The sequence below is a fragment of the Nannospalax galili genome, unplaced genomic scaffold (genome assembly GCF_000622305.1).
Source record: "Nannospalax galili isolate Female #2095 unplaced genomic scaffold, S.galili_v1.0 scaffold127, whole genome shotgun sequence".
NCBI lineage: Eukaryota > Metazoa > Chordata > Mammalia > Rodentia > Spalacidae > Nannospalax > Nannospalax galili.
The window spans coordinates 13,570,885-13,590,689 of NW_008360326.1; the positions used below are offsets into that span (position 1 = coordinate 13,570,885).

The 19,805-nt window shown below is 41.6% G+C and overlaps 1 protein-coding gene across 1 annotated transcript in view; it reads right to left on the reverse strand.

The window, feature by feature from the left end:
- The window catches only part of Col4a4 (collagen type IV alpha 4 chain), a 158,322-nt gene that overhangs the window by 33,683 nt on the left and 104,834 nt on the right, over positions 1 to 19,805 (reverse strand). The window contains exons 30-35 of the mRNA XM_029560007.1: positions 19,439 to 19,546; positions 18,403 to 18,584; positions 17,034 to 17,097; positions 8,860 to 8,934; positions 5,456 to 5,563; positions 4,741 to 4,848 (exon numbers count right to left, since the gene is read on the reverse strand). Of these exons, the coding sequence (XP_029415867.1) occupies positions 4,741 to 4,848; positions 5,456 to 5,563; positions 8,860 to 8,934; positions 17,034 to 17,097; positions 18,403 to 18,584; positions 19,439 to 19,546 (645 nt within the window). The remainder of the gene's footprint in view (positions 1 to 4,740; positions 4,849 to 5,455; positions 5,564 to 8,859; positions 8,935 to 17,033; positions 17,098 to 18,402; positions 18,585 to 19,438; positions 19,547 to 19,805) is intronic.

Below are 19,805 nucleotides of genomic sequence, written 5' to 3' on the forward strand. Positions count from 1 at the left end.
ATCCTGGGCTGTCATGGCCCAGCCCCTTGTCGTTGTTGAACTAGCCGACCCTTATCTGACCCAATGTTATTTTTCTAAATTGAATGCAGTTACATCTGGGTAGGGTTTTAAGGGTAATTTTTCCCTTTTACTGAAAGCTTTTTACCAATCAATCCCATCTCTAAATCAGAAAGTCGTTCATGCATAAAATATATGGAGTGCGGATGAAGGGCAATCAGGCTAACAAAGTGCATTCCTGGGTAATGAGGAATTTTTTTCACCTCTCTGAAAGTCCTTCTGCTTAACAATCACCATTTAAGGCTGCGTCAGGCTGCACTCAGGGGCCAGCGTGCTGGTTGTCCAGTCAGTGGATCTCATCTCTACTCCAGCACGTCTTGCCTTCTATCTGTGTTGACTGACTCACTCTGTGATGGAATTCCCGCTCCAAGTACAAAGGTTGTACTTCTGTTGCCTGAAAAATGCGGCTCTACATTCCCAGGGAACTTGTGACATTTACACTTTTAAAAGAGTGGCTAGTGTATCCCTGTTTGAGCAGAATGTTTAGCACTGGGAGTTAGAGTGAGCCATGGCCACCCTGGCCCTAAAGCTGATAGAAAAGACGCACTACAGGCAAACGTTGAGAACCTTTGAGAGCCCTTATCAGAAAAGATTTTGAAACAAGGTTTAAATTTTTTCCAGCAAATTCATGAGTGCCTACTAAGAGGATAAATATGGTTTACTAATCACAGAACTCCACCCCTCCAGCTATCTCTTGACAGGGGCTGACAAGACAAAGAGAAATAATCCCTGACCTGACAGTACAAAAAAGCATCGACATCAAGTTTGGTAAGTGCTGGGGGTGGCAGACAGGAGAAGAGTCTAGTTATGAAAACTGGAGACTACATTTCATAGCTCCATGGTGTATGGCATTTTGCTCCTGATAAAAAGACATTTCAAAGTGCTTTCTAAAAGTGAATGACTAGGACTGGGGCGGGGGAGGGGGAGAGACGACTCAGTCAGTGAAGTGCTTGCCACATACACATGAAGACTTGAGTTTAGATCCTCAGCACACGCATAAAAAGTAATAGCTTGGGGGAGGGGCATGTCCATAACCCCAGGATGGGGGGATGGGGAAGGGCAGCAGCTAAGTCAGGCAGGTCCTGATAGTTTATTGACCAGCTAGTCTAGCCAAATCAGTGTGTTCCAAGATCAGTGAGAGACCCCATCTCAAAAAATAAATAAGATGGGGAAGAATTAAGAAAGATATCTAAGACTGCTGGCCTTCACACACTCCCCCACATGTTCAACTGCACACACATGAACATATACACACAGACCCTGACACACAAAAGTGAACCTTTTTACTTGCCACAAGCCAAAATACCCACCCAATCCACATACTTTATAATATTGTCAGGCTATGGATAAACTGATTATTTTCCTTGCAGAGAATACATGTACTTAAAAGACTGGGCCTAGAAATCAAGCCACATTTAGTATATTTCTAAGCTTAAGTTTAAATCTGATTGGACCCAAGCAGTGCTCAAAATCCATATGGCCTGTTTTGGCAGAGCAAGCAGTTCTGAGTTCAGCAGCTGGTTTGTTCAAACAAGATAATCAGTCCCCTTGACTTACTTAGAACATATTTCAAATATTTATTTCTCAGTTCAAAGTATTTCTGCTAGAATGTGGTTCATTTTTATAACAGCATGACAAACTGCAACAATGGATTTATCCTGTAGATGTTTTAATTTTTAGGAATGTATCTCACTGTTTTGTTTTGTTCTGTTTCTCTGTTTCTCGAGCATGTGCTGCTCTGTATGCAGTGAAACAGCGTCCCCAAGTGGCAGGGAAGCAGCCCTGCGGCAGGGTTTGAACAGGATGGAAAGGAGCCGGTGGGTGGTCTGCTTTCTCTTCTCTTAACAAACTCACTATTTCAATGCACAGGATTAGGAGGCAATTAGCAATTGCTTTTCAGGTACTTTCATTGTGAACCAAGTTCATCTCTATTGTTACTATTTTTTTTTTTTTTTAAATAGAGCTATGTGGTCAATGCAGAGCAATCCAAGAGGGAAAGACGAATCAGTGTCTAACATCAGCTTTGCTATTTTTTTATCAAATTGGGAACATATTGTAAAGGAATGAAAGAACTCAAAAATGTTTGCTGTTTTACTGAATTGGAAAGATATGTAGAGTGAAGTGTGAGACTAGTTATTAATGAAAAATGTTTGCTGTGTTTGGTGGTGTTGACAGTGGTGTTGCTGTCCCTTACCAGCTCCTTGTAGACTGGAGAAACATTAAAGTAACAGAGATGCCCAGGGGCTTCAGGGGTTGTCAGACAGGCAGGAGATGGTCACGGTCATCAGAGAGAATCTTAGAATAGCAATATCATCATTTTGTTTGAAACTTGAAATCTATCACGCCTGGTTTTCACATTACTAAGCATTTTGGTGAAAATGGAGAATGACCCAAATGAACGTAGCTTCTCCTCACAACTTTTCCCATCAAGTTATTTGTCTGCCAGTAAATACACAAGTGTGCTAGAAACTTCCAAATGAATAATTTCCCTCTCTGCAGAACTGCATATTGCAGAAATATATATCACATTACCTGCTTGCTGAAAAGCTAAAATTGTCTGAAAACTACCTGGGGCATAAAGAATGGAAAAGATGAAAAAAGAAGGATTTGTTTTTACAAAACAATAAAATGATTAATCCCAGAACTAGTTTCCAATTCTTCCAAGAACAGGTTCTTTCATTTTACTAACATTTAGTGTGTGTGTGTGTGTGTGTGTGTGTGTACACAAGCTGAAGGCAGGTGGGCTAAAAGGAAGAAAAGAGGAGATAGAGAGAGTGTAGTTATCAGGATCTACGAAGAGAAGCTTTAACCCTCACCTGCGGTTTACACTGAAGCCCTCAGTCTCATCACTGCTAACTTTGTTTATTCACCAACCAAAGTATTTATTGCATATCAGTTGGAACCCAGGACATGAAAATGTCTTGGTTTTTAAAAACAGTGTTCTGTTGCTTTGAAAGGCCCCCTTGCAGGTGTTGTGCTAGAGGTGTACACAGAGTACACATAGCAAAAGTATTTTTCTACAGCTGGGCCTGGTGGCGCACGCCTTTATTCCGGCACTTAGGAGGCAGAGGCAAGTGGAGCTCTGTGAGTTTGAGGCCAGCCTGGTCCACATAGTAAGTTCCAGGCCAGCTGGGGCTACAGGGAGACCCTGTCTCAAAAAGACCAAAAAGGTGTTTTTCTAAAATAGGAGAAATGAACTAATAAGACATAGAAGTAGATGAGTGCGAGGACAGGAATATTTGTTACTAGCAAGTATATTATGTTACCCCATATTATATTAACTTATATTATATCCAGACCAATGACTAGTCCACTATTACCTTTAGAAGCCCAAAAATGCAACCAAGAAAAATGTTTCTGCATCTAACAAAGAAGATGAATTTTATTAAAATGGCCGTTTTTTTTCTGTGATTCCTCTTTTCCTTCCCTTCACTATCTCAATTAGTAAATATGTATTTATGTGCACATATATTTTAATGTTTGCCTTTTAAATCAATGCTCTCAATGTAAAGGTTTATAGTGTTAAAATACGTTTCTTCTTTTCATGGTTGCTTTTATTTAATATAATGAGCCAACAAGGCTGGAAGCTGTGCTTTCCGCTCAATATCCATCCAACCGAGCGTACACTATAAACACAAAGGTCACGCAGTACTGAGAGGGTCTCTCAGAACTCAAGAAACAGGCATTTCTGCAAGTCTTCTCAATTTTTAAGCATAACTAATGCCTAAAAAAGCCTAGTGACAACCAAGCTGGTTTTGCTAATTAAAATATACCTAGCAACCTGGATGCCGAACTTCCTATTTCGTGTGGCCTTGATGCCCTTATCAGACTTAGATGAGTAATTCCAAGACCTCTGGGAGCGTTCCTTCCTATCCCTACAACACCTCAACAGCTCTGCTCTGTCCAGAAAGTAATTTATTACTGAACTCAAGGTTGATTTCAAATATGTTTTATTTTTACTTTTATATATAATAACAATACAGACAAGCATGCCTTAATTCTGAAATCTTCTTTTTTTAGGAAATACTGGAGACTGGATGTGCTAGGTTAGTGATCTACCACTGAGTTACATCTCTGTCCTGGAATCTCTTCTTGAAATGCAAAATTTACAGCGCTCCCCACTGAGTAGGGTACTAGCAGCAGACATCTCACCAACTCTCAGGGTTAAATACTTACCATCTCTGGTACTAGGGTTTGGATATAGATTTAGGATATGTGTTGTATCTCCCAAGGGTTTGTTTGTGAAAATATAATCCCCATCGTAAGGCCCTAAGAGTGTAGAAACTTAATCCAACTGGCTATGGTGTTAGAGGCGAGATCTCTTTTGTGAAATAGCTCCATGAAGGCAGGATCCTGTCTATTTTCTTCAAAACAGCACCCAGTACCTAATCCAGAATCTAGGACATTAAGGGAATTTGATTGTCAGTGGAGATAAAGGGTAGATATGCATACCATACAAGACACTGGACACAGCCTCAGAAATAGGATAGAAACACCTGGATCCTGGATCTTTCCTAGTGGAAGCAAGTGAAGATGGGTGTGGCCTTCAGCTCTGGGGGAAGGAGAAGATACTGACGGTGACTTCTAGAGACTGGCCTCATCAAGCATAGCCACAATCTCAGGAGAGGGGCTGTGACTTTGCCCTCGGCAAGATGGAGGTTTCTGCTAATCTGCTCTATTTACCTTTTACTCCAGGAGGACCTGGTCTCCCTGAATCTCCTGGGTAGCCTCTTGGTCCAGGATCTCCCATTTCTCCTGGATGGCCCTTTAGCCCAGGCATCCCTGGATCACCTGAAAAACAGAGGGAAGTTTTCAGACACCCCAGTGACACATGAATAACATTTCCTGGGAAGATCATCTGTGTTCCTAACACACAAGTAACCAGGGCCATAGTCTTATTGCCCTTTCCTCCTAGATTTTTAAATTTAATGAGAAAAATAATTTCAAAAGGAGAACATATACTTCCAAATAATTAAAGTTGCCAATCATGATTGTTAACTTTCCTTTTTTTTTTCTGACTTGGTCAGAAAAGGATCCTTAAAACCCTGGGCTGTAAATGTGATATTTGCTTTAGGTCTGAAGCCGAGGGGGAGGGGCGGCAGCATCAAGATTGACAGGGGAAATTAGGAAGAAGGCAGAAAGGAACTTGGGCTGTCAACCACCTTTTGTGCCTGGTGCAATGCCGACACTCTACCAATGCCACCTGCGGTAAAGTAATTAGTGCAACCTAGTGAGAGTGGCAGAGGGTTTGGGGTGAGGAAAAGGTATGTTTGCACGTTCCATCCAGATGCACGGAAGTGGGAGGCGAAGAGGTTTTATCTGAGCCTGAATCTAAGTGAAGAATGCACACCAAGTCACACGAGTGCCCAGGAAGTTTCTAGGCTTTCTTGCAAGGTACCTGGACACCCTGGTGGTCCAGAAGAGCCAGGCAGCCCTGGTCTTCCGGGTGGTCCTCTCCGCCCTTCAACTCCAGGCAAGCCTTTATCTCCAGGGTCTCCAAAGTCACCTAGAGAACAGAAGATCAAGTCTGAGCAGTAGCTCCTTGAGACAGTGATTCTTAAGCAGTCAACTTCAACCCTGGCTATTCTTTTCTGTTCTCTTATTATTTATTTTTTTCCATTGATAAGTAGGGCATCTTCAAGGAAAATTTGGTTACAAAATTGCCATAATCCCCCTTGAATCTTTATACAAATTTCCATATGTGCACACACATGCAAATACCACAATTTTTATTTTCTGTTTTTACAAATCAGTATTGTACCATAAGCAATTTCCAAAGTTTGTCATTTTCAAATGACTAGCTGAAAATTTATTGATTCAATCTTCTTTTTTTGTTTTTTGTTTTTTTTTTGTTTTTTTGAGACAAAGTCTCTCTATGATGTCTTGGCTGGCTTGGAACTCACTATGTAGACCAGGCTGGCCTAGAACTCACAAGAGATCTACCTCTGTCTGCCTCCTGAGCACTAGAATTAAAGGCATGAACTACCATACCGTATTTAATATTTTTATCAATATTTATTTATTTTTATGTGGATAAGTGTTTTGCCTACATGTATGTGAGCACACCCGTGTCCTGCAATGCCTTCGGAGGTCAGAGGAAGGTGTCAGATGCCCGGGAACTGGAGTTATGAATAGCTGTTGGCTACCATGTGGATGCTGAGTACCAAACCTGGGTCCTCTGCAAGAGCAACCAGTGTTCTTAACTGCTGAGCCATCTCTCCAGCTCCCAATTAATTTAATTAATTAATCTAATTTTCTCCAGCCATTAGCCAATAAAGTTGTTTCTAATTCATTTTGCTATTATGCATAATTATTTTATACATTTGCTTCTTTTTTATCTTTTATTTATTCTTTGACAATCTCATGCACATACACATTGATCCTATCCACCACCAACTCCCACCCCCACTCTCCCAACAGTCCCCAACGTGTCTCCCTTCTTTATGTATTTAAAATCAAATCTTCTTCTTTTAAATTATCTCCTTTAGGAAAATTCCTAGGAGTAGAATTTCTAGGCAACTAGTGCGATATTTTGGGTTACTTAAAATACATTTCTAAACACTGAAAAGTTTTAAAGCACATCATGGCCATTGTGGAACTCCATCCCAAAATACTTTAGGAGGTAGGTTCGAAAAATAAGAACATCTTATGTTCCCAAAATAACATTACGGCAGCCAACAAAATAATGATCCCTAATATCATCCAGACTTGTGTTCTTGTTCCTCTCACTGTCCCTGCCGTGTCCTTCACAGCTGGTCTGTCTGCACCCAGCTCTACACCAGAACTGCACATGGTACCTGGTGAGTATGCCTCTTCAATTTAAAAGAAAACTGAATTTTAAAAAACCCCACAACAGTTCCCTTCTCATGACTGTGACTTGAAGAGAAGAGGTCAGCTGCTCTCTAGTCTTCTAGAATTGGCCATTCAGCACTGGTTCTTTTATTATTTTTATTTTATGTGTATGAGTGTATTGCCTGCATGTGTATAAGTGCACCCGTATTGTGCAATGTCCATGGATGTCAGAAGAGGGCATTGGATTCCTTGGAACTTGAGTTACTGATAGCTGTTAGCCACCATGTGGGTGCTGGGAATCGAACCCTGGTCTTCTACAAGAGCAGCCAGTGCTCTTAACCGCTGAGCCATCTCTCTAGCCCCCAACATTTGGTTCTTGACATAGGTTATGTGTAGTTCGGAGCAGGCACTGCATCAACCCCCACTGTCCCCATGTCACCCACCCACAGCGTCGTAACTAGTAGCCATGTTTTCACTGAGGACTTTTTGATTGTCAGCTTGTTTTCTTGGTATTTTAGGGCCTGGCAGGGGCACAGGGTTACTCATACACCCTTGACCAAGAGCAATCCTCTTCTGTCAAGGAAGGTCTTCCTTCCTTTTCAACTGAGCATGCAGCTTTGGGAGGAATGTACGGAGAGTGGAGAGGGAGGAAGGGGACACTGGCCTAGCCAGCCAGATCCGCCTATCAATCCTGACAACCAGTGGGATAAGAGGTCTCACAGTCCTCACATGCTTCTCACTAATTTAGTAAGGATAAAATATTTTGGATGTAGCTGGGTGTGGTGGCACACGCCTTTGATCCCAGCACTTGGGAGGCAGAGGCAGGTGGATCTCTGTGAGTTTGAGACCAGCCTGGTCTACATAGTAAGTTCCAGGCCAGCTGGGGCTACAGGGAGACCCCTGTCTCAAAAAGACACACACACACACACACACACACGATGGTATGTGATGGTTCCACTTGATTGTCAATTTGATTAGATCTGGACTCAACTAAGAGACACACCTCTGTGTGGACATTTTCAGGAATGCTTAATTGAGGTGAGAAGATCCACCCCTGGAGTTGGTGGCACCTTCCAGCAGCAGCCCAGCTATGAAGCGGTCAAAGGGAAAGCAACACTGTTTTGCCCACCCACTTTTGCTTCTTGCTGATGTTCTGTGAAGCATTTTTTTAAAAAATGTTTTTGAATGATGTGGGAGGGCCCCACTGTGGGTGGTCACTCCTGGGTGGATAGTCCTGGGTTATATAAGAAATCAGGCTGAGGACAGGGTAGAGGAGCACGCCAGTAAGCAGCGTTTCTCCAGGGTCTGTGCTCCAGGTTCCTCCTGAGTTCCTGCCCTGGCTTCCCCTGATGAAGGACTGTAAGCCGAAATAAACCTTTTCCTCCCCAGGTTGACCTTAGTGAGTGAGTGTTCATCACAGCAATAGGAAGCAAACTAGAACACACAGCTTCTTTGGCTTTCTAGTGTAGGCTGAAGACTAGCAGGATTCTCCAGGAATCCTAGCTGTCAGTGCCACACTAGGACTGCTAAGACATCGGGCTTCATGGACTGAGCAGCTCCTGGCTCTCAGCCTCTCCGGCAGACAGCTGTTGTTAGACTACCCATCCCTTATCATGTAAGTCAATCTCGTAAACCCTTTTCATAGTACATATTCATTCTCTTGGTTCTGTTCCTCCAGGGAGCCCTGACTAGTACACTTTAAATTACATTTCTGTTGTTACTAGAGAGAACGACTATATTCCCATATGCTTACTTATATGTACGACTTTAATTCAAATTTATAGTATAAACCTGTAGTTTATGTTGGCAATCAATGGCTGAGTCTTCAAATGAAATATAGGGCTCTGTATTTACAAACCCATGGGGGTGGTATTCATTCCAACACTCAAAATGAACTTATGTCTATGCCTGTTCTCTGATCAAATCAAATGTCAGTTCCACTCGGTGTTGTCTTATTGATCCCAAGCAGGGGATATACTGCAGCACTGACTGAAATGCATGGAGTTATACCTTGACATCCAGGGCTACCTGGCTCACCCTTTGGACCAGGTGGACCACACTGACTGGCAGGGTCACCTTTGTTTCCTGTAAGTGATGAAATACAGAGAAAATTATTTAAGAAAATTTCATATGATCTTATACGAGTGACTTAGTAACTGTTGCGCAGGACTGTCCACCAACAGACAGACCATGGAAGATGCCATCTTCCCAAGCTTGGTTGCACCTGCTTGCCTAAGATTATCACAGCTGAGCTTGTTGACTGTTACGCTCCGCAAGAAAGGAAGGGCAGGGAGAGTCAGCCACACCTCCCAACCAACCAGTCAGCCCTAGCTGCACAAGGGGGAGGGGCTAAAGGTACATAAGCTGAGGAAGCAGAGGGGGTCCTCTCTTGCCATTTTGGATGGCTGTGGGGAAGTCACCATCCATGCTTGGAAGGGAGCATCCGTGCCTTAGGAAGGGAGCATCCACATTCCTGTAAGTAAACTTTCACCCACTGCTCTGTAAGTAAGTGCAATAAACTCACTGGTTTTCCAGACTGTAGTTTGGCAAAATCATAACCTTTGTTTATTGTAGAGACCAAGGGAGGAGGGAGTGGACACTGTTTATCCCCTCCAGATAGAATTTTAGTTACAGCAAGTGTCATGATATTTGTCTCAATCTATCTTCATGTATTCCAAAGGAAGCATTTTCAAAACTACTTGTGTTCCCAAAAAAAGACAAATATAGATTCAAGGTATACTTAAACACAATGCACACACTTTTATAGTCCATAACAAACATAAGCAACTGTATATTTTGATAAGTATTTTAAAATTTGTTTTTATTTTATGTGTGTGAGTATTTTGTGTGCATATATGTTAAGTATGCCATGTGTGTGCAGTGCCCACAGATGCCAGGAGAGGGTATCAGATCCCCTGGAACTGAAGTTACAGATGGCTGTGAGCTACCATGTGGGTGCTGGGAACTGAACCTGGGTCCTCTGCAAGAGTAGTCAGTGCTCTTAACAGCTGAGTCATCTCTCCAGCCCCAAAGTGTATTTTTAAGTCCTTTAAAATTTTTCAAATTTGGCTTTATTTTCAAGAAATTATATGACCCTGGGTAACTCTACCCTTGTATTTTAGAAGCAAAGACAGAATTTGTCATTGTTTCAGCCTCTGTGATGGCATTTCAAGGTCTCTTACAAGGACATCCTCATTCAAACCAGCATACTACCCAAGCACCAAAGAATACATATTCTACACAGCAACCCATGGAAGTTTCTCTAAAATAGAGCACGTACTGAGCACAAAACCATCCTCAGCAAGTAAAAAAATTGAAATAATTTCATGTATTCTATCAGATTACAATGCAATAAAGCTTAAAATCAACACTGAAAGAAGCCCTAGTTACTACATTAGCTCCTGGAGATTAAACAACACACTCCTGAATGATGAATGGGTTAAAGAAGAAATCAAGAAAGAAATAAAAATATTCTTGGAACTAAATTAAAACAGAACACAGCAAAACCTTTGGGACACATTAAAAGTAATCCAAAGAGGGAAGTTTATAGCTCTATGTGCCTACATCGAAAAATCAGAAAGAGTACAAATTATTTAATTGTATAACTTGAGAATCTGGAAGAATAAACCAATCCAAACCCAGCAGACAAGAAGAAATAATAAAAATCAAAGCAGAAATCAATGAAATAAGAACAAAGAAAACAATACAAAGAATCAATGAATTGAAGAGCTGGTTCTTTGAAAAGATAAACAAGATAGACCCTTAGCTCAGATGATGAAAAGAAAGAGCAAATCCACATCAACAAAATCAGAGACAAAAGGTCACAACAGACTCCAAAAAGATCTAGAACATTATAAAGGAATACCTAAAAAAAAAAAAAAATCTATATATGGAGCTGGAGAAATGGCTCAGTGGTAAAGAGCACTGGCTATTCTTGTAGAGGATCTGTGTTCAATTCCTTGCATCCACATGGCAGCTAACAACTGTCCCTAATTCCAGTTCCAGGGGATCTGATGCTCTCTTCTCACCTTCGCAGGCATTGCACGACACAGTGCTCCTACCTACATGCAGGCAATACACTCATACACATAAAATAAAAATAATAAATAAAACAAAGAAAGATTGAGGAGGACATAAAGAGATGGAAATACCTCCCATGCTCATGGATTGGTATAATTAATATTGTGAAAATGGCCATCCTACTAAAAGCAATTCACAGATTCAATGCAATCCCAATCAAAATTCCCATGACATTTTCCACAAAAATGGAAAAAAGTCCTAAAAATCATATGGACTCATAAAAGACCCTGGATAGCCAAAGCACTCCTGAGCACAGAGTAATGCTGGGGGGATTACCACACCAGATTTCAAATTATATTCCAGAGTTATATTCATAAAAACAGCATGGTAATCGCACACAAACAGACATGTAGATCAATGGAACAAAAGAGAAGACACATACGTGAGTACAGGCAATTTCAGCCACCTGATATGGGTATGACAAAAGAGCCAAGAGCACACACTGGAAGAAGGACAGCGTCTTCAACAAATGGTGCTGCCAGAACTAGATCTCCACCTGTAGAAGAATAAAATTAGACCCATATCCATTGCCCTGCACAAACATCAACTCCAAATGGATCAAAAGACTCAATGTGAAACCTGAAATCCTAAAACTGTCAGAATAAAACACGGGCAGTACCCTCTAAGATAAATGTTGGAAAAGACCTTAAAAATCAAACTTCAGTTGCACGGGAATTAAGGCCAACAATTGACAAATGGGACCTCATTAAACTAAAAAACTTCTGTATAACAAAGGAAACAACCAATCAAGTGAAGAGAGTGGGAGAAAATCTTTACCAGATATACATCTGACAGAGGATTAAATTCCAGAATGTACAAAAAAACTCAAAAGACAATCAAGAAAACAAATCAGGGGCTGGAAATACGGCCCAGTGGTTAAGAGCCCTGGCTGCTCTTGCACAGGATCTGTGTTGGTTCCCAGCACCCACATGGTGGCTAAAAACCATCTGTAACTCCAGTTCCAGGGAATCTGATCCCCTCTTCTAATCTCCATGGGTACTAAACGTGTGTGCATTTATATACCTGCAGGCAATATGCTCATACACATAACATACAAAATAATAAATAAAATTTAAAAAGAAAACAAATGATCCAATTAAAAAAATAGGCCATGGATCTGAACAGAGTTCTCAAAGAAGAAATAAAATAGCTAAAAAATACCTCTAAAAATGTTCAATGTCCTTAGTAAAGGGAAATGCAAATTAAAACGACTTTAAGATTTCTGCACTGGTACAGTTTCCTGTGCTGGTCATTGTTGTGGTTATTAGGCCGCAAAGCTGGGGTTGAACCACGGATCGATTTTTCTCCCTTAGCATTTTACATAGTGTTCTCTAAAATGATGAGAGCTAGTCTTCAGGGAGGAGGCGTCCATGTCAGCTCCAGCTCCATTACTTCAAGTCCTGTGTTCGAAGTATATCCTGTCTTGATTGCCTCCCAGAACTTGAAGATAAGACCGTGTGGTGGTTTGAATAAGAATGTCCCTCATAGGCCACCAGTATTTGAACATTTTGTCCTTAGCTGGTGGCACTGTTTTGGGAGGCTTTAGAAGGTATGGAAGTACATCACTGGGATGGGCTTTGAGAGCTCTTTAGCCTTGCCAGATGTCCAGTCCCTCTCTGCTTCCTGTGCCTTCTTGAAGATGGGAGTGCCCTGCTGTCTGCTCCAGCCACCTGCCTCCATGCCTTTCTAGCCATCATGCACTCTCTGGAACTGTAAGCCAAATAAACTCTTCCTTTTATAATTTGCCTTGGTCATGGTGTTTATCACAGTAACAGAAAAGTAACTAATACAGACCCTATTAGGACACAGGACTTGGAGCAATTGAATGAGAACTGTTGGGGAAGCCTCCTCCCTGAAGACCAGCTCTCTCAGTATCTCATAGAAGATACTATGAAATTGCCAATGGAAAAAACAATCAATGATCCCATCCAGTTGTAAAGTCTATGAACTACAACGACCATCCCAACAAACAAGCCCTACTGGTACAGTTGTAGCATTTATTGGGGTGGGGGTGGGGTGATCAACAGCTTTCTAATTGGAGTTAAGGCCGGCTCAATTGTAGGGAACTCATGTGTGGCATTGTAAACACAGCCAATTCACATGTGTATCCCAAGGGGTACATGTTCCTCCAAGTAGCGGGGCCTGCTGCAGAGAATTGGCTGCAGAGAGTTAGCCATGAGGGAGGTGCGAGGTGCATTGGCGCCATCTTGGCAGTGAGTGGCCTGGCAAAAAAATGGCCCTGGTGTCTCACCCACGTGGATGCAAGAGGGGCCATTTACCAACCCGGGGCAAGACCACAGGCCCACAAGGCATGGATGAAAGCTAATGGAGACTGTGGGCAGGGCGCAGAGGCAATCTGGAATTGTGGGCCACTGAGCCACAGTGCACAACGGGGTGCCAGGTGTTCACCTTTCTAAGTTACTCTATTTCCTTGCTTTGAATATAAACTATGAAAACTTCAGATATTGATGTGTTATATGGTTTGTCTAATAGCACCAGGAGCAGGGACCTAAGAGAACTCGGGCAACAACATGACTACAAAAGTCATAGATCCTAGAGAAAAACCCACTTTTGTCATATACCTAGACCAACCCAATTTCTTACTGTATTCTAAGTATGTCTTTTTATATTTACGGACAGGTGTACTCTCACCACTCATCAAAGAAGCTTCATTTTGAAGCAAGTGGAGACCCTTACAAAGTTCCACAACTGGAACTAGTCAAATGCAGAGATAAGTGTCTGTGATGTGCCCATTCCTAAGTGACACATCTACGATGCAATCTTTACACCTAAGGCTCAGGAAACAGTGTGGACCTGGGGATGCAAAAAGTATTAATGATTTCTCAGTTCTCATCAGTGAAGCTTCTTCATGCAACAGATGTTGATTAATCCAGAAAGCCAAATCTGGTCAAACAGCAGAGAATAAGAGACTGCCAGTGCCTAGCCCTGAATAGGACACCTATATCAAACCTCTGCCGCCCAAGGCTCAGGGCCCACTGCAGACGAGGGGGCAGCAAGATTGTAAGAGCCAGAGGTCATGGAGGACCACAAGGAAACAGAGTTTTCCAGACACCTGGGAAGTTACTCATATGAACTCACAGCAATGGTGACAACATGCACAAGACTCACTCAAGCTCAAGCCAGACAAAATCATAGCACAGAAGTGGGAAAGTGGGTAAAAAGCACCACCCTTATCTGAGGAACTATTAGCAACCAATACGTGCTAGGAGAGGGAGTGGTTTTCTTTAAGGGCATGACACTGGATGGGTTAACCAGTCTCCAGTGGATGGATGCATATCAAAGGATATTTGAGGACACAAACTTGACTTGATAGGCCTTAATATATTTGACAAAGTCCATGAAATCCTGTGGAGGTGCTATAAGAGGGGTACAGAGAGCAGAGGGGGTCTAAATATAATGTATGAAATTTTCAAAAGTTCAATAAAAAGGAAAGAAAGATCTCTTACAAGGAAGCTTTATTCTACATTATTATAAAAATAAAACCACAAAGGTCAGTCTTCATTGTTAACTTGCCTGGATGTAGAGTCACTGAGGAGACACACTTGAGTGTGTCTGTGAGTGTTTACTGAGGGGTTTGAATGGAGAAGGAGAATGTAGGTGGCAGCCTTTCACGGGTCCCGGACTAAATGAAAAGAGAAGAAGGAAGAAGCCAGCGGCGCCCCAGCTCACGCACTGTGACCAGCCTCATCCTCCCATCAACACGCCTTCCTTCTGTGAATGACTGTATTTTTCTTAAACTGCCAGCCAAAACAAATCTTTCTTTCCTTAGGTTGCTTCTGTCAGATATTTTCTTATAGTGATGAGAGCATTAGCTAGTACACAAAGGTGTGTAGTAGAGAAGACTGGACAAGACATGACACACTCAACGGCCACTGGGGACAATGGCTCTAAGGGTCCCACAAAGCTGTCCAACAGTACTGCATGTGTCTGTAGAAACAGAGACCTTCATAGCTAGAGCGAGTGGGAGGGAGTAGACAAGAGATCAAGGTTTCCTAGAACAGGCATGATGTACAGCACTGGCCTATTGACATTCACCTCTGAGAGGCCATGCCTTGGAAGAGGGATGCTCCACTTGACTCTGCTCATCTCATGGCTAATTGCTCGGGGGATAGGAATCCGATCCATCCCAAGTCATAACTTTAAAAAGTGGGGATCCTTGATGGTTGGGAAAGAGGATTATCATGACTGCACTGATGCCCACTGTGTTGGAGTGCCATCCAATCATATCCAGAAAGACTCAGGAAAGATACTGAATAGAGAATGATGAAGCCAGGTGGTTGAAAACCAAACAGAAGATGGCGAAAGGTGAGACGTCAGAGGTGCCAACGGCTAGGTCCTGTTAGTTGTGTGAACTGGCAGAACCGCATCTCCTATTTGTGGACACCGTGAAATTTCTTTTATTCTCAGCATCTTCAGTGTATTTCAAATCCTTCCAAACATGGCTCAACACAAGGATGAAGGAAGTGGAAGCTCTGTGCTGTGTGATGGACAGATAGTCCCTAGCAAATCCATGGGAAAGCAGAAGAAGAATGAGCTCTGAACACAGAAGCTGCCAGACATTAAAATCAAAGATGAAAAGCTCCCTTGTTATGAGGACGAGGTCTAGACTATTCTTGCTGGGTAAATAAGCATGCACAGACCACATTTTCCTAAAGCAATTGTCAAATTATTCATACAGTGTCTCTCAGAAAGCATGATCATGAATGGAAAAAGATTTAAGGTGGCTTGTTAATTAGTACCTTAGATTCTAAACTTGGTTACTTTAATTTGTATAAAATTAATATATAACTGGCTATCATAACTGAATTCTCAGATAGTGAACTTAAGGTTAAGGTTAAAACAATTAGTTATTTTAAAGTAGATTTAAATAGAAGTATTAATCCTATGATATAACAGGATAAACTATTAAAAGCTTTATGGAAACATTTAAGATATAATGACTTTATTTGCTTGTTTGTCAAAATAAAAGGTTAACAAAAGCTCCTTTTTTAAACTTTTATTTATTATTTTTATTTTAATTTATGTGTATGAGTGTATTACCTACATGTATGTAAGTGCACCCATGTCATGCAATGCCCATGGAGGTCAGAGGAGGGTGTCAGATCCCCTGAAACTGGAGTTAGGGATGGTTGTTAGCTGCTCTGTGGGTGCTTGGAACAGAACCTGGGTCCTCTGCAAGAGCAACCAGTGTTCTTAACTGCTGAACCATCTCTCTAGACCAAAGCTCCCTTTTTTAAAGGACATTTTTTAAACCTTGGATTATCTTTATATTTTAGTGTCCCTAAATCCTGATAGAAGGAGAATGTCAGTTATGTTAACAAGACAGCATTATTTTGAGCACAAGCTATGCTAAAGCCTGTAGGGCCATATCCAGCCTGCGGCAATTTTATAAATCAAGTTTTATTGAAACACAACCCTGTGCTTTTGGTCACATACTGTCTGTGGCTGCTTTCCTGCCACATCTCAGCAAAGCAGTTGGGACTGAGACCATATGTCCCCCCTAAAAAATTGTGAATGGCCCTTTAGGGAAAAAGAAATTTCTGATCTTTGATTAAGGATAGAATTATTCAATTATAAATTATATCTGGCTTGGGAAATTGTTAAATAAACTATTACCACCTGGCAGGAATTTATGCACTATGATTCTCATAACTAGAATCCCAATAGCTGAACTCAGGAAGTCCTTAGAAAAGAGATTGTTTCCTATGGGATACCAGGCTTCTGAGCCAAGGTTGACAGGATCCACATTCCTGAATCTGAGCTCCTTATACCAGCCACCAGTTGAGACTCTGTGGTCACTACATGAATTGCCTCTAGACCTTCCACTGGAGAGGAAGTCATGACAAGCCTGCAGGCATGCTATTTCCTATTTGGTACCCTTGGACTTGAGTGAAAAATGGGAACCTTTTGAATCGCCAGCATTTCAATGTCTAGAAGAATCTAAGAGTCACTTGTGTGTTTCAATTTATGTGATGCACTTTATCATGCAAAAAGATGTTCTCTCACAATGTTATAAACCCCCCCCCAGCACCCCTCCCAAGATTCTAAGTTTGATAGATGTTGATTACATCTCCAAGCCATACCTTGAGGTCCTCTTGCTCCATCATCACCTGAGAATCCAGGAGGGCCTGGCAAACCCGGCTCACCCTGAAAATTTGGTGGAACAAAAATATGACCTTAGTTTGGTTTTCAATACAATGGCACAGGCATGATCTGATCCAGTCACAATTTTCTGTAACCAGTTTGGTTTTAGTAACTGGCAGTGGTAAATAAAATTGAAAAAATGTTCTAAGCATACTAGTAATCATGTCTACTTTATAAAATTGGTAAAACACCTCCAAAATTACAGCTATCAATCCCAACAAGAAGAACCCCATGCGCTATGCACGATTACAAAAGAACAATTATAGCAGACAATTTGAATTTTAAATTTTGAATGAACAAGTTGATATGAAAAACTATTTAAAGTTGTATTATAACATACTAAATTGTATGTTCTTTAAAATCATTTCAGTCCAAAGGATGGAAAGCCAACGATTTTATACATCTTTCAGAAATATGATATAAATATATTTGTCATGTTTTGTGGCTTCTCACGAGATATGTTACCTGTGATTACAAAGACCAAGCACATTTAAAGTAAAATCTATAAAATCTTCAAAAAGATGGACAGACTTAGAAATCAGAATTTGGGTAGGTTTTCAGATGACTTTAAAAAAAAATTCATTATTTTAAAAAATGTTTTTGAATTTTAAAAAAATTTTATGTGTATGAGTGTTTTGCCCACATGTGTGGAAATGTGCCATGTTTGTGTAATGTCCATGGAGGCCAGAAGAGGGTATTGAATTGTTGGATCCCCAGAAACTGGAATTACAGCTGGCTATTAGCTACCATGTAGGTTCTTTGACCGAGGCCCAGTTCTTCTTAACTTTTGAGCCATCTCAGCAGCCCCACAGATGACTCTTTTACTCTAGCACATCATCAGTCATTAGGCAAGTCTGTATGGAGTTGTTTAAACCTGGGATGGAATATACAGGTCACATGATTGCCCATCTATAGCAGGACAGCCAGTTACTGAACACTCCCATAAATCTCAGTACTTTCTAGAAAGCTCCAATCTTCCCTCACACTACTTCTTACCTTCCAACAAATGGTAAAGGACAGTGAATTCTAGCACATCATCAGTCATTAGGCAAGTCTGTTTGGAGTTGTTTAAACCTGGGATGGAATATACAGATCACATGATTGCCCATCTATAGCAGGACAGCCAGTTACTGAACACTCCCATAAATCTCAGTACTTTCTAGAAAGCTCCAATCTTCCCTCACACTACTTCTTACCTTCCAACAAATGGTAAAGGACAGTGAAATATATCAGCAAACTCTGAGTCCTGCTGGGATCCTGAGAGCAGCAAGAGTTTATTTCTCCCCCCATGAAGAAGTGGCTCCTTACCTGGTCACCTGGAAACCCCGGAAAACCAATGATTCCTCTTAGTCCAGGTGGGCCTGGCGGGCCAGGGGGGCCAGGATGTCCAGGCTGACCATTTCCCCCAGGCTGCCCTCTATGGAGGCCAGGAGGTCCATCTCTTCCTGGATCTCCTCTTCCCCCCTGCATTCCTGGACTTCCTTTATCACCTGTTGAGGTTGGAGATGTTACAGACCCTTTGGATGAAATCTCAAGCTAGTTGATAATTATACTGAATGACTTGGTTCTACGAGCAAAGATGAAGTCAAAGGTATTGGGAATACTGGCTTCTGTTCTAAGCTGCACCTGTGTGATTTCTGTTTTTGGTGACCTCACTGTGAAAGACACTACCCAGGAATACTCAGGGACAAGTGTCAGAAGAGGGAACACACAGGCATTTGCTCCAAAGTGCTCATCTTACAAGGAATAATTCAAACCTGAGAAATAAAAGCATTTCCCCTAACAGCTAACTAAAGAGGAAGTCAAGATGTAACCCAAGCCTCATGTAAATGAACTCTGAACTTGAGCAAAAATACAAACATGGCTGTAAAATCCTTGCTGTGCCATATTGCTGAGTACCAAGCAGCATGTTCTGGGGACACTTGTTAGGAAAACAGGGTCCCTGGTGGCTCCAAACCCATAGATCCAGAATCTGCACCTAAACAAGATCCCTAGATGATTCATATACACACTGATGTTTGAGAGGTGCGAGTCAAAATGCCTCAGGAGTTTCTGTGCTGTTCATTTTAATACCAAATGCCCCAAACAGAGGCACTTTAAACCTGGAACCAGTAATTTATGTATATATTATGTCAGTTCTCATTTGGAATATCCATATCTATAAATACATATGAATGTCAGGTACGTTTAGTATGGAAATACAAAGAAGGTACCAGAAAGTTTATCTAAGAAATTACCTTCATTAGTTCCTTATTAGAGAGAAAGTTGCCTCATATACTGGCTCCACTGAATGATCTATAAAACATCAACTTATCTGATGAAGCCAAAAACCTTAAGCATTTACCTCTCTCTCCTGGGAACCCATCATCTCCAGGAGGCCCGGGATTGCCAGGTTTCCCCTTGTTGGAAATGATGGCCGTATCTCCCATATCTCCGGGAGGTCCCCTGGCTCCTGAAGATTAATGAGAGAAACAGCACACTGCACACATAACTCATCTACTATTGCACTTCACCCCTGGTTTATAAATCCCATCTCTCCTATGAAACCATATTCATGAGTCTCTCATTATCAGCTTCAGGGACTGAAATTCTGAAAGAAGGGCTGTGCATCCTTTCCTGTTCCCACGTCTCCATCCCTGGAGGCTGGTGCATTGTGAATTTGCTACATTCAACCCAACTGTCTCAGGATCCCCAATAAGCTAAGACATTAA